This window comes from Salmo trutta, unplaced genomic scaffold, assembly GCF_901001165.1.
Source record: "Salmo trutta unplaced genomic scaffold, fSalTru1.1, whole genome shotgun sequence".
Classification (NCBI taxonomy): Eukaryota; Metazoa; Chordata; class Actinopteri; order Salmoniformes; family Salmonidae; genus Salmo; species Salmo trutta.
Genome location: NW_021823509.1, coordinates 966,730 through 982,127, shown reverse-complemented (window position 1 = coordinate 982,127; position 15,398 = coordinate 966,730). Strand labels below are relative to the sequence as shown.

The following is a 15,398-nucleotide window of genomic DNA, read 5'->3' as shown; positions in this document are numbered from 1 at the left end:
ACTTTCTCTCTCTCTCACACACACACACACACACACATAGTCTCTCTCTCTCTCTCTCTCTCTCTCACACACACACATACTCTCTATCTCTCTCTCTCACACACACACACACACACACACACACACATAGTCTCTCTCTCTCTCTCTCTCTCTCACACACACACATACTCTCTCTCTCTCACACACACACATACTCTCTCTCTCTCACACACACACACATTCTCTCTCTCTCTCTCACACACACATACTCTCTCTCTCTCACATACACACACATACTCTCTCTCGCTCTCTCTCACACACACACATTCTCTCTCTCTCTCCAACACACCCTCACACCTTAAATATTATTTCCATTAACTGTTAAATTGAGTTCCACAAATATCCTACTCTTTTAATAATGTGAATAAAAATGAAATATATTCATTTAATTAAAAGACTCATGCAAATATAATCGGTATTATTTACTTCATTACATTAAAATGGAATATTGTAATAATTTGTGTTTGTGTCTGTTATTATTGTAGACTATAGGTTATTATTCGTTTATTATGGGGAATTACTGTATTATAAGCAATAATCTGTATGCGCCTTTATTATTATGATGTATTGTGCGTTTATTATGGTGAATTAGGTAGTTGAAGTCATACGGTAAAGGCAGACGGGTTGACGTCAGGGTTTGTATTTACATGGATCCCTAAAACGCTTTCTGATGGTCTTCTCTCGTAACTAGCTCCCGTATGGAATGGATGACATATCGGAAGCCTAGGCTATTCCTGTAAGACCTGAGCGCTCCCCGTCACATACACAAACAACCAACCGGGAATCACCGGGAATCAGGGAGTGCCTTTTTTGGTTTCTTTTCTTTTACGGAGAAACAGTCTACAGAGTCTCGAGGGGGAGAACATACGAAAACTCCTCGCCGATATGGCAGAGACGCATATCTCGGTAACGGAGAGCCAGTTCAGGTGCCCTATTTGCCTGGATATCTTGAAGGATCCGGTGTCCATTCCGTGCGGACACACCTACTGCATGGCATGCATGAACTGTTATTGGGACCAAACCGACCTTGGTCACTACAGTTGTCCGCAATGTCGGGAAGAGTTCATACCTCGACCTGTGCTACGGCGGAACACGGTGCTACAAGAGGTAGTGGACAAACTCAAACTGAACGAACTGTCTACGGCGCCGGAGTTGTATCTAGGCGGCGCAGGGGACGTTCCGTGTGACTTCTGCCCGGTTCAGAACAAACTGAAAGAGCTCAAGTCGTGTCTGGTGTGCTTGGCGTCTTTCTGCGAGCTCCACGTCTTGCGCGTCGCGGCGGCATAAACTTGTTGCCGCGGTGGAGAGCTTGGCGGAAAGGCTGTGCGCGCAGCACCGTTTGGGCCTGGAGCAGGGCGGCGGCGGCGACGGGGGCGATGCGGTGGAGTGGCGACTGTATGCTGTGCGAGTCTGACCGAGAGGAACTGCACAGCATCGACGAGCAAAGGGCGCGGAAACAGGTAGTAATAATAATCATAATACATGGGACTTATATAACGCTTTTCAAGGACCTTTACAATTTTGCAACACCTACTCATCACTCTGGTGGTTGAAAGTGATTAAAACCAAAGTTGTTTCCTGAAAACACTTGTTGATCTTTCCACCTAGGAGTACAAACTGCTAGCCTGGTCCCAGACGTGTTTGTGCTTTTGCCAACTCCATTGCACATTGCCAAGCCGAACATTGTTGGCGTGACAATGAGAGTCAAAGAGTTGGCACCCTAGTTTAAATGTCTATGTTTGGCACAAAATTTGTCTGTACCCTGCAGGCTAACAAACTGCCACTATCCCTAACAACTGAATAGAGGATAAATAGCCTATGCAATATGGCTGATATGGCAGCCTATGAATATGATTGATTGTGACAGATGACATCCCTCTGCACCACTTTGATGCAGGTTAGTCACGTCACTGGGAAACACCCCACTGTGCCCCCTCTGCTGTGGACAGGCTATACTATCTGGGGTATCGCTCCCATACCAGGGGAGAAGTAGGTAGGTGCTGTAGGTGTATGTCACTAATGGGGCTATAGTGTTGCTACGCCACTAATGCTGCTCTACTCATAGAGACTGGAGCGCTGCTGACCAAGATTCATTGTCCACTATATAAGTACATGTCATATACACTGAGTGTTCAAAACATTAGGAACACCTGATCGTTCCATGACAGACTGACCAGGTGAATCCAGGTGAAAGCTATGATCTCTTATTGATGTCACTTGTTAATCCACTTCAATCAGTGTAGATGAAGGGGAGGAGACAGGTTAAAGAAGGATTTTTAAGCCTTGAGACAATTGAGACATGGATTGTGTGTGTGTGCCATTCAGAGGGTGAATAGGCAAGACAAAATATTCAAGTGCCTTTGAACGGGGTATGGTAGTAGGTGCCAGGAGCACCGGTTTGAGTGTGTCAAGAACTGCAACACTGCTGGGTTTTTCACGCTTTCCCGTGTGTGTCAAGAATAGTCCACCGAAAGGACATCCAGCCAACTTGACACAACTGTGGGAAGCATTGGAGTCAACATGGGCCAGCATCCCTGTGAAATGTTTTCGACACCTTGTAATCCATGCCCCGACGAATTAAGGTTGTTCTGAGGGCAAAAGGGAGTGCAACTCAATATTAGGAAGGTGTCGTATGTCAAGGTGAGTAGATCATTTGTTTCTCTTTCCTTCCTTCCCTGCCTGCCATCTCTCTCTCTTTCCCTTTCCCCTTCTTTCCATCTCTCTCTCTCAGGTTCAGTTGCAGGATCCTCAGAGGTCAGTACAGGGAAGGATCAGGAGTAGAGAGAGGGAGCTGGGAGAGTTTCAACAGAGCATAGAGGCCGTCAAGGTGGGGTTCACACACACACACACACACACACACACACACACACACACACACACACACACACACACACACACACACAGAGATAGAGAGACACAGACACACACACAGAGAGAGACACAGACACACACACAAACACAGAGAGAGAGAGAGAGAGAGACACAGAAACACAAAGCAGAGTGAATAGTAATCAGATTAAAAGGCTTTTAGTGTGGAGTCAGACTGCAGTACAGACAGTCGCCCCGGAACATCAAACTGCTGCTATCTGGAAGTTTACTTTATTCATTAAACCATTTTAAAAAACAAGCACACATAAAACTAGAAAAAGCCATACATGGACATGAGTAAAATCCAGGAGGATACTTATTTCCATTGTTAAATCTTGGAGGATAACACACAATAAAGTCTGTGTAACGATCGTCCAAAGGATTAGACCAAGGTGCAGCGTGGTGTGTGTTCATCTTTATTTTAAATCGGAACACTTAAACAAAATAATAAACAAATACAAACGACCGTCACATCTTGCAGGCTCAATACCAGCAGTACAACATCAAGATCCCACAAACACAGGTGGAAAAAGGCTGCCTAAATATGGCTTCCAATCAGAGACAACGATAGACACCTGCCTCTGATTGGAAACCATACCCGGCCAAAACATAGAAAATAAAACATAGAATGCCCACCCCACACCCTGACCTAACCACATAGAGAAACAAACCCTCTCTCTCAGGTCAGGGCGTGACAGTCTGGGACTTATTTCCATTGTTAAATCATGGAGGATAACACACAATAATGTCTGGGACTTATTTCCTTTGTTAAATCATGGAGGATAACACACAATAAAGTCTGGGACTTATTTCCTTTGTTAAATCATGGAGGATAACACACAATAAAGTCTGGGACTTATTTCCATTGTTAAATGCTGGAGTATAACACACAATAAAGTCTGGGACTGTCACGTCCTGACCAGTAGAGAAGGTAGTGGGGTCAGGACGTGACAGTTTTTGTGTATGTGAATGTTTGATTGTTGATTTGGGACTTCCAATTGAAGGCAGGTGTGTTGAGTTGCCTTTGATTGGAAGTCCTATATAGGTGTGTGTGTTTTTCTTTGGGGTTGTGGGTGGTTGTTTTTTGCACTGCTTTTATAGCCTGCAGAACTGTCACTGGTGTCACCCTTTTGTGTTGTTCCTGTGGATGCTCTACTCTTTTTGTTTTGGTAATAAAAAATGAGTATTCACATACCTGCTGCGCCTTGGTTCATTTCAGAAGACAGCCGTTACAGAACCACCCACCAAACCAGGACCAAGCAGCAGAAGAGGAGGAAGCCACAGGAGAGAAAAAAGGAGGAATGGACATGGGAGGACGTCCTGGATGGCAAGGGAGCCTACACCTGGGAAGAGATCCTGGCCGGAAGGGATCGCCTCCCATGGGAACAGGTGGAGGCACTCAGGAGAGTGGAGGCAGCTGGACAGAGGAACCAACGGGTATGTTTTGCTGGAACACGGTTGGGTAGGAAACCCGAGAGGCAGCCCCAAGATTTTTTTTGGGGGGGGCACACGGGTAGCTTGGCCAGGCCAGGGAAGAGCCGTAAGCCAGCTACCCGTGATTACAGGGAGGTGCGTATGAGGTGGAGGGCGCCATGTTACGCTGTGGTACGCACCATCTCGCCTATACGGACGCACAGCCCAGTTCGCCCAGTACCAGCGCCCCGCAGGTGCCAGGGCAAGGGGAGCATCGAGCCGGAAGGGGTGATGCCAACCCTGCACTCAAGACCGCCAGTGCGCCCTTTCGGTCCGGTGTTTCCCGCTAGACGCACTAGCATGGAGGTGCGTGTCTCCAGGCTGGAGAGTCCAATACCAGCCCCACGCATCAGGAGTCTAGTGCGTCAGCCCAGCCTCGCCAGTCAACAGTCACCAGAGCTGCCCGCCAGTCAACAGTCACCAGAGCTGCCCGCCAGTCAACAGTCGTCAGAGCTGTCCGCCAGTCAACAGTCGTCAGAGCTGTCCGCCAGTCAACAGTCGTCAGAGCTGCCCGCCAGTCAACAGTCGTCAGAGCTGCCCGCCAGTCAACAGTCGCCAGAGAGGTCAGACTGCGCTGAACTGCCGGAGTGGCCAGACTGCGCTGAACTGCCGGAGTGGCCAGACTGCGCTGAACTGCCGGAGTGGCCAGACTGCGCTGAACTGCCGGAGTGGCCAGACTGCGCTGAACTGCCGGAGTGGCCAGACTGCGCTGAACTGCCGGAGTGGCCAGACTGCGCTGTACTGCCGGAGTGGCCAGACTGCCCTGTACTGCCGGAGTGGCCAGACTGCCCTGTACTGCCGGAGTGGCCAGACTGCCCTGTTCTGCCGGAGTGGCCAGACTGCCCTGTTCTGCCGGAGTGGCCAGACTGCCCTGTTCTGCCGGAGTGGCCAGACTGCCCTGTTCTGCCGGAGTGGCCAGACTGCCCTGTTCTGCCGGAGTGGCCAGACTGCCCTGTTCTGCCGGAGTGGCCAGACTGCCCTGTTCTGCCAGAGTGGCCAGACTGCCCTGTTCTGCCAGAGTGGCCAGACTGCCCTGTTCTGCCAGAGGTGCCCGCCTGCCCTGATCTGCCAGGGTGCCCGGCCTGTCAGGATCTGCCAGAGTGGTCCTCCTGCCCTCCGGCCCAGCCCGAGTGGCCCTCCTGCCTTCCGGCCCAGCCCGAGTGGCCCTCCTGCCTTCCGGCCCAGCCCGAGTGGCCCTCCTGCCTTCCGGCCCAGCCCGAGTGGCCCGCATGCCTTCCGGCCCAGCCCGAGTGGCCCGCATGTCTTCCGACCCAGCCAGAGTGGTCCGTCTGCCAGGGTCAGCCCGAGTGGCCCGTCTGCCCGGCGCAGCTATCGGCGCCAACAAAGTGGGCGACGCCGAAGGTGGAGCGAGGTCCACGTCCTGCACCTGAGCCACCTCCAGGATAGGTGGGTTGGGGAGGGAGGGTGTAGCACAGTGCCGTCGGTGACGGCAGCCACCCTCCCTTCCCTCCCTTATTGTTTAGGTGTTCAATTTTGTTGGATTTTCTTGTTTTCCTTTTTTAGGTGCATCCCGGCGTCTGCACCTTGAGGGGGGGGGGGGTACTGTCACGTCCTGACCAGTAGAGGGGGTAGTGGGGTCAGGACGTGACAGTTTTTGTGTATGTGAATGTTTGATTGTTGATTTGGGACTTCCAATTGAAGGCAGGTGTGTTGAGTTGCCTTTGATTGGAAGTCCTATATAGGTGTGTGTGTTTTTCTTTGGGGTTGTGGGTGGTTGTTTTTTGCACTGCTTTTATAGCCTGCAGAACTGTCACTGGTGTCACCCTTTTGTGTTGTTCCTGTGGATGCTCTACTCTTTTTGTTTTGGTAATAAAAAATGAGTATTCACATACCTGCTGCGCCTTGGTTCATTTCAGAAAACAGCCGTTACAGGGACTTATTTCCATTGTTAAATCCTGGAGGATAACACACAATAAAGTCTGGGACTTATTTCCATTGTTAAAGCATGGAGGACAACACACAATAATGTCTGGGACTTATTTCTATTGTGGTCCTCTTGAAACTAGATGGCGAGGCAAGATCCAACATGGTTGCACACAAAAGGGGAGAAACGTTCTACAGATGTAGGATTTTAATTTGATCACCCTGTTGCAGGAGAACTTTCCTGCAATGTAGGACATGTAGAGTATTTGAGGTTAAAAAAGGCTTATGAGGTTTGTAATTTCCACTCTGGAAATTCAGACTTGACTTTCCCTTACAAAACATGCGTCTGTGACGTGGTGAGGTTGGACCCAGGTGCTGAGAAGAGACCAGACGAGGAATCAGTGGTTAAGGATAAACATAATACTTTACTGAGATACGGTAGCCGCAGGATCACAGTACACTTGAAAAAACAACAAACACTAAGTCTCAGAAACGCACTCAGGAAACAACCATACATGGTAAACAATTCAAGCTTCAGCAAAGGACAACAGAAAACACCTCTTTTAACAGGGACTCATAATGAGTAAATAAGACGCCGGAGTGTCGTTAATGTCTCTTGGTTGGTCTCTGCCGCCCTCTGGTGACAGGTGGAACCATGACAGTATCAACCCTTACAAAAATGTCCATTCATTATAATTTACATAATTCACATTTCATGTTGCTGCAGGATTATTTTCCTGCTGTAGCAAACTGTCAGGTCAAATTAAGGTCCTACATCTTTATTGTCTGGCCATGTTGTTGCTCGTTGTCAGGAGCAAGCCAGTCAAGCCAGGCTACCGTTCTGCCCTCACTATTACCCTGGCATTGACAAATAAAAGTATATTTCAGCCATATGGTTTGAAATAAAATAAAAATAACCAATGAAACCAACATTATTTAAATGTAAATGTTTACTTTCTTGGTGCTTATTACTGAAGAAAACTTTGCTCCTTTACTTTCCTTAATTTGGTGTCCCTTCTCCCCTCTCCTTACCTAGGCATCAGCTGCGTTAGTCCTGGAGGACAGCAATACCCTGTTTGTGGACCTGGCCCTCCGCCTGGAGAGGACCAGGGGGGAGGTGAGGGCCAGGCTGGAAGCCCAGGAGAGAACTGTCCTGGGCAGGGCAGAGAGAGAGCTGGAGACCCTGGAGAGAGAACTGGAGGAGCTACAGAGGAGAGACAAGGAAATGGGCCAGCTACTGACAGGGGATAATGCTCAGTTCTTACAGGTGGGGGGGGAGAGACTGAAGGGAGAGAAAAAAGAGCAGAAGAAGAGAAGAAACAGTGAGGAATTGATGGGAAAAGGGAGGGATAATTGAGAGAAAGAAAGACTGGATGCAAGCTGAAAAATAAAGGAGAGAGAAATATCAATGAGGAAGAGATGGAGAGGGCTACAAAGAAATATCAATGAGGAAGAGATGGAGAGGGCTACAAAGAAATATTAATGAGGAAGAGATGGAGAGGGCTGCAAAGAAATATTAATGAGGAAGAGATGGAGAGGGCTACAAATAAATATCAAAGAGGAAGAGATGGAGAGGGCTACAAATAAATATTAATGAGGAAGAGATGGAGAGGGCTACAAAGAAATATCAATGAGGAAGAGATGGAGAGGGCTGCAAAGAAATATTAATGAGGAAGAGATGGAGAGGGCTACAAAGAAATATTAATGAGGAAAAGATTGAGAGGGCTACAAAGAAATATTAATGAGGAAGAGATGGAGAGGGCTACAAAGAAATATAAATGAGGAAGAGATGGAGAGGGCTACAAAGAAATATCAATGAGGAAGAGATGGAGAGGGCTACAAAGAAATATTAATGAGGAAGAGATTGAGAGGGCTACAAAGAAATATTAATGAGGAAGAGATTGAGAGGGCTACAAAGAAATATCAATGAGGAAGAGATGGAGAGGGCTACAAAGAAATATCAATGAGGAAGAGATGGAGAGGGCTACAAAGAAATATCAATGAGGAAGAGATGGAGAGGGCTACAAATAAATATTAATGAGGAAGAGATGGAGAGGGCTACAAAGAAATATCAATGAGGAAGAGATGGAGAGGGCTACAAAGAAATATTAATGAGGAAGAGATGGAGAGGGCTACAAAGAAATATTAATGAGGAAGAGATGGAGAGGGCTACAAAGAAATATCAATGAGGAAGAGATGGAGAGGGCTACAAAGAAATATCAATGAGGAAGAGATGGAGAGGGCTACAAAGAAATATCAATGAGGAAGAGATGGAGAGGGCTACAAATAAATATTAATGAGGAAGAGATGGAGAGGGCTACAAAGAAATATCAATGAGGAAGAGATGGAGAGGGCTACAAAGAAATATCAATGAGGAAGAGATGGAGAGGGCTACAAAGAAATATCAATGAGGAAGAGATGGAGAGGGCTACAAAGAAATATCAATGAGGAAGAGATGGAGAGGGCTACAAAGACATATTAATGAGGAAGAGATGGAGAGGGCTACAAATAAATATTAATGAGGAAGAGATGGAGAGGGCTACAAAGAAATATCAATGAGGAAGAGATGGAGAGGGCTACAAAGAAATATCAATGAGGAAGAGATGGAGAGGGCTACAAATAAATATCAATGAGGAAGAGATGGAGAGGGCTACAAAGAAATATTAATGAGGAAGAGATGGAGAGGGCTACAAATAAATATTAATGAGGAAGAGATGGAGAGGGCTACAAAGAAATATCAATGAGGAAGAGATGGAGAGGGCTACAAATAAATATTAATGAGGAAGAGATTGAGAGGGCTACAAAGAAATATCAATGAGGAAGAGATGGAGAGGGCTACAAAGAAATATTAATGAGGAAGAGATTGAGAGGGCTACAAAGAAATATCAATGAGGAAGAGATGGAGAGGGCTACAAAGAAATATCAATGAGGAAGAGATGGAGAGGGCTACAAAGAAATATTAATGAGGAAGAGATGGAGAGGGCTACAAATAAATATCAATGAGGAAGAGATGGAGAGGGCTACAAAGAAATATCAATGAGGAAGAGATGGAGAGGGCTACAAAGAAATATTAATGAGGAAGAGATGGAGAGGGCTACAAATAAATATTAATGAGGAAGAGATGGAGAGGGCTACAAATGAATATTAATGAGGAAGAGATGGAGAGGGCTACAAAGAAATATTAATGAGGAAGAGATGGAGAGGGCTACAAAGAAATATCAATGAGGAAGAGATGGAGAGGGCTACAAATAAATATCAATGAGGAAGAGATGGAGAGGGCTACAAATAAATATTAATGAGGAAGAGATGGAGAGGGCTACAAAGAAATATTAATGAGGAAGAGATGGAGAGGGCTACAAAGAAATATTAATGAGGAAGAGATGGAGAGGACTACAAAGAAATATTAATGAGGAAGAGATGGAGAGGGCTACAAAGAAATATCAATGAGGAAGAGATGGAGAGGGCTACAAAGAAATATTAATGAGGAAGAGATTGAGAGGGCTACAAAGAAATATTAATGAGGAAGAGATTGAGAGGGCTACAAAGAAATATCAATGAGGAAGAGATGGAGAGGGCTACAAAGAAATATCAATGAGGAAGAGATGGAGAGGGCTACAAAGAAATATCAATGAGGAAGAGATGGAGAGGGCTACAAAGAAATATTAATGAGGAAGAGATGGAGAGGGCTACAAAGAAATATCAATGAGGAAGAGATGGAGAGGGCTACAAAGAAATATCAATGAGGAAGAGATGGAGAGGGCTACAAAGAAATATTAATGAGGAAGAGATGGAGAGGGCTACAAAGAAATATTAATGAGGAAGAGATGGAGAGGGCTACAAAGAAATATCAATGAGGAAGAGATGGAGAGGGCTACAAAGAAATATCAATGAGGAAGAGATGGAGAGGGCTACAAATAAATATCAATGAGGAAGAGATGGAGAGGGCTACAAAGAAATATTAATGAGGAAGAGATGGAGAGGGCTACAAATGAATATTAATGAGGAAGAGATGGAGAGGGCTACAAATAAATATTAATGAGGAAGAGATGGAGAGGGCTACAAAGAAATATCAATGAGGAAGAGATGGAGAGGGCTACAAATAAATATTAATGAGGAAGAGATGGAGAGGGCTACAAAGAAATATTAATGAGGAAGAGATGGAGAGGGCTACAAAGAAATATTAATGAGGAAGAGATGGAGAGGGCTACAAAGAAATATTAATGAGGAAGAGATGGAGAGGGCTACAAAGAAATATTAATGAGGAAGAGATGGAGAGGGCTAGAAAGAAATATCAATGAGGAAGAGATGGAGAGGGCTACAAATAAATATTAATGAGGAAGAGATGGAGAGGGCTACAAATAAATATTAACGAGGAAGAGATGGAGAGGGCTACAAAGAAATATTAATGAGGAAGAGATGGAGAGGGCTACAAAGAAATATTAATGAGGTAGAGATGGCGAGGGCTGCAAAGAAATATTAATGAGGAAGAGATGGAGAGGGCTACAAAGAAATATTAATGAGGAAGAGATGGAGAGGGCTACAAAGAAATATTAATGAGGAAGAGATGGAGAGGGCTACAAAGAAATATTAATGAGGAAGAGATGGAGAGGGCTACAAAGAAATATTAATGAGGAAGAGATGGAGAGGGCTACAAATAAATATTAATGAGGAAGAGATGGAGAGGGCTACAAATAAATATTAATGAGGAAGAGATGGAGAGGGCTACAAATAAATATTAATGAGGAAGAGATGGAGAGGGCTACAAAGAAATATTAATGAGGAAGATATGGAGAGGGCTGCAAAGAAATATTAATGAGGAAGAGATGGAGAGGGCTGCAAAGAAATATTAATGAGGAAGAGATGGAGAGGGCTACAAAGAAATATTAATGAGGAAGAGATGGAGAGGGCTACAAAGAAATATTAATGAGGAAGAGATGGAGAGGGCTACAAAGAAATATTAATGAGGAAGAGATGGAGAGGGCTACAAAGAAATATTAATGAGGAAGAGATTGAGAGGGCTACAAAGAAATATTAATGAGGAAGAGATGGAGAGGGCTACAAAGAAATATTAATGAGGAAGAGATGGAGAGGGCTACAAATAAGTATTAATGAGGAAGAGATGGAGAGGGCTACAAAGAAATATTAATGAGGAAGAGATGGAGAGGGCTACAAATAAATATTAATGAGGAAGAGATGGAGAGGGCTACAAATAAATATTAATGAGGAAGAGATGGAGAGGGCTACAAAGAATAATGCAGTCAAAACAGACAGAGTAAAAGGAAGACAGTGAGACAAACAGCCTAAACCATGAGAGAGAGAGAGAGAGAGAGAGAGAGAGACGAACAGTGACATGATAAAAATGCTCCACTCACCCCCCCTCTCTCCTACCTCCCTCCCTCTCTCCTCCATCCCTCCCTCTCTCCTTCATCCATCCCTCCCTCCCTCTCTCTCTCCATCCCCAGGCGGCTCCCCTGCTGTGTGTCCTCCCACCCACTGGGCGGCACCCCCGAGCCCCTCTCATCCTTCCCGCACAAGGCTTCAGTGCAGCCCGCAGAGCTCTGTCCCACCTCAGGGCCCGCATGGAGGAACTCTGTAGAGAGGAAGTGGACAAGATCAGCTGCGCAGGTGGAGGGAGTAAAGACACACACACACACACACACACACACACACACACACACACACACACTGGTTTATACTCAAACACACACAACTGCATGCAGGTTTTCACAGCTATGCTCTCAGAGACTCCAATAATGCATCTCAAATGACAATGTGTGATGTCACTATGTGACACACTTTTGTACTTCTCTGTAGTGAACGAGAGCTCCTCTGTCTGTCACATGTCTGGTGGAGAGTGTTTGAAAGGTAAGCCCAGAGAAACAGGACACACACACACACACACAGCTCTCTCAGGGTCACCTCTGTGGTGTGTGTTTCTCATCTAAGACTCAGGCTTTAGGGTGAACATGTCTGACCAGGGGATGTTAGTTGAATCGTTTTCTGTAACTTCTGATATGATTCATTAGGATGGAATGTAACACTGATTCCTCTTTGTCTCATTCTCTACCTCCCTCCCCCTCTCACCTCTCTCTTTTCCTTTCTATTTCTGTCCCTCGCCTCCTTACTCCTTACCCCCTCTCCCTTCTTTCTTCTTCTCTCTCTCCGTAGCAGTGCCTGCATCGTTTCCTCTCTCCCCTCTCTCTCTCCAGCCTTCGGACCAGAGGATGAGAGTATCCTTCCTCAGGTGTAAGTACTGACACACACTCACACACACACACACACACACACACACATACACACACACATAGCAGCCTTCCTGAGGTGTAAGTACTACCCACGATACACCTTGTCAGCCTGCCGATGCCACCGGTATACCTTGTCACCGTGGCGATGCTGCCCTGGTCGCGTGCTATCCCGAGATGACCTTGTTTTAATACCCTGCCCTGTCCTATGACAACCACGCCATCCCTTCACCACACACACACACACTCACACACACACACACACACACACACACACACACACACACACACACACCCTGCCCTGTCCTATGACAACCACACCATCCCTTCACCACACACACACACACACACACACACACACACACACACACACACACACACACACATACACACACACACACACACACAAACACACTGACACACACACACACACACACACACACACACACACACACACACTGACACTCATACAAACACACACACACACAAACACACACTGACACGCACACAAACACACACACAAACACAGGTGTTGACATATCGTTGGCACAAACCCAGAGCTACTCAGAAAGGGGATCTCTCTCTATTTCTCCCATGCCCTCCTTCCCTCCTCCTCCTCCTGTCCCCCTCCTCACCTTCACAGTTAATGAGGGCGACAGGGTAACCTGAGAACGCACTTGTGTCCCAAATGGCACCCTATTCCCTACATAGTGCACTTCTTTAGACTAGGGCCCTGGTCAAAGCATTGCACTACATAGGGAATAGGGTGCCATTTGGGAAGTACTCCATGTCTGTCTGGTGCTTTCTGTACCTTCATGAATAGTTTGTGGATATGATATTTCTGACATTTAGTAGTCTGTTGTTCACGGTGAACAACAGGTACATGATGAGACAAGCCCATGGGACAGGATGAGATCATGGAGACGGGTGTTAGGTTTAATAATTCACACTGTCTGGGTTAGAGTAAAGGCCGCGACGCACTTTACGCAAACTAGGCAAACGCAGCGTCAGAGCGCCGTTTTCTACGTAGTTCTACGTACTTTTGTGCGGCTCAAATTTTGGAACGGACCGTATATGGCGCTCCATCGCTCTGTTTGCATAGGGTGTGTAGGGCCCTTAAGACTCGGGCAGGCATATACTGTATCTGTCTGGGCTAGACGTCAATCAGAACACTGTCTCTCTGTCCAGGCAACCACGCTGTTGCGTAATAGTGCGTTGTTCATTTCTTGTATTTCATCATTTCAGTTCTATTAGATTAAGACTTTCATATTTCCAGACAGACATTTATATGGTCACTGTTCTTTTTACTGTGCTGAAAACTGTTGTGTATTTAGTTCAGTAATCTCTGTTAGAAATGGGACCCGGTGGTCATGATAATGCTATTGAGAGTTTAGGACACTTCTAAGGTAACAGGTAAATAATTGTCATGGAGTGTTCAATCAATCACTCTGGACTGAGGCATCTAATTGATTGATTGGTTGGTTGATTGATCTCCTCAATCTCCTGTCCCTGGACCCAGACACGGCCCGCCCCCACCCTGGTCCTTCTGGAGGGTCCCGATGGATCTCTCGCTCGCTTATCTTTAACCCCCTCCTCTGTTTCTCCAGGCTCCTGTCGTCTGTCCCTGGACCCAGACACGGCCCACCCCACCCTGTTCCTCTTGGAGGGTCCCCAGGGGGCTCACTGTGGAGAGGAGCCCCAGTGCTACCCCCTCCACCCCTTGCGCTTCGACTCCGTGGCCCAGGTCCTCTGTAGGGAGGGCCAGTTTGGAGGAGGAGGGTGGGTGGACATTGGGGTGACGTACAAAGGGATCGGACGTAAAGGTAGCTGCTTCTAGGGATTGTTTTTTCTGTCAGTTATGTTGAGCAATTTGCAAATGTCAACATTTCACAAACAAAGTGTTTGTAATAATGACTTTCTAATCAAGGCTTTGTCTGAAACGGTATCCTATTTGGCTCCGGACAAAATGCACTATACAGGGACAGCCAAAGGTTTTCTTATCAAGATTCCCTAGTGAGGTTTTCTAGTAATGTTTTTCTAATCTAAAGGAGGCGGAAAACCCTGTCTGCTGGGACGGAACGAGAGCTCATGGCGTCTGAGATGCACGCACGCCGGGTACGCCGCGTGGCACGATAACCGGAAGACGACCGTAGCCCCTGTGCCCGCGGATCGGCGTGTTTCTGGAACACCAGAAGGGAGCGTTGTCATTCTACAGTGTGGCGTCCGACGCCGTTTTCCCTGCTCCACACGTTCAGGTGTCCGTTCTCTCAGCCGCTGTACCCAGCGTTTCGGTTAGACCTGGACGCCACACTGTTGATATGTCCGCATGAAACACACAACGGGAACTAACCTCTTCTCATCTGTTTCTGAATCTCTTATTTTGACCCAATGGGAACTCTTCCTGCGTACTGCCGAACAAATACCATTGATTACAAGTAAACACAAATGTGCTTTTCTGCCCCAGAAAGGACCCAACATGAACCCTACCTAACTCTTTACTGCTCCCTAACCTCTCTCTTTCTGAACACCTTGTTTTGACCCAATAGGAACCCATCCTAGACCCTAAACCTAACTCTGCTGCCCTCTCTTGTTATGGTCAGAACCCTGCTTTAGCTTTCCGGAGTACCTCAACTCCAGTGTGTTTTAAAATTAACCTCCTAAAAGCTACAACCAACAACTGATTGTTTAATCATTGCTGTGGCTCTACATTTCAGTCATTTAACACACACTCTTATCCAGGGCAACATACAGGAGAAATTAAGGTTAAGTGCCTTACTCAAGGGCACATCGACAGATGTTTTGACTTAGTCAGCTCGGGGATTCAAACCAGCAACCTTTCAGTTACTGGCCCAACACTCTTAACCGCTAGGCTACCTGCCTCCCTGAAATGTC

General features: G+C 46.4%; 1 protein-coding gene across 1 annotated transcript; it reads left to right on the top strand.

The window, feature by feature from the left end:
* The first annotated feature begins 1,324 nt into the window (after positions 1-1,324).
* Positions 1,325-15,252, top strand: LOC115191201 (tripartite motif-containing protein 16-like). Its single transcript, XM_029749141.1, has 8 exons — positions 1,325-1,499; positions 2,771-2,866; positions 7,301-7,531; positions 11,727-11,889; positions 12,079-12,129; positions 12,433-12,510; positions 14,114-14,329; positions 14,555-15,252. The coding sequence occupies exons 1-8, from the start codon at positions 1,416-1,418 to the stop codon at positions 14,800-14,802; spliced, it is 1,167 nt and encodes a 388-aa protein (XP_029605001.1). The 5' UTR covers positions 1,325-1,415; the 3' UTR covers positions 14,803-15,252.
* Positions 15,253-15,398: the final 146 nt, after the last annotated feature.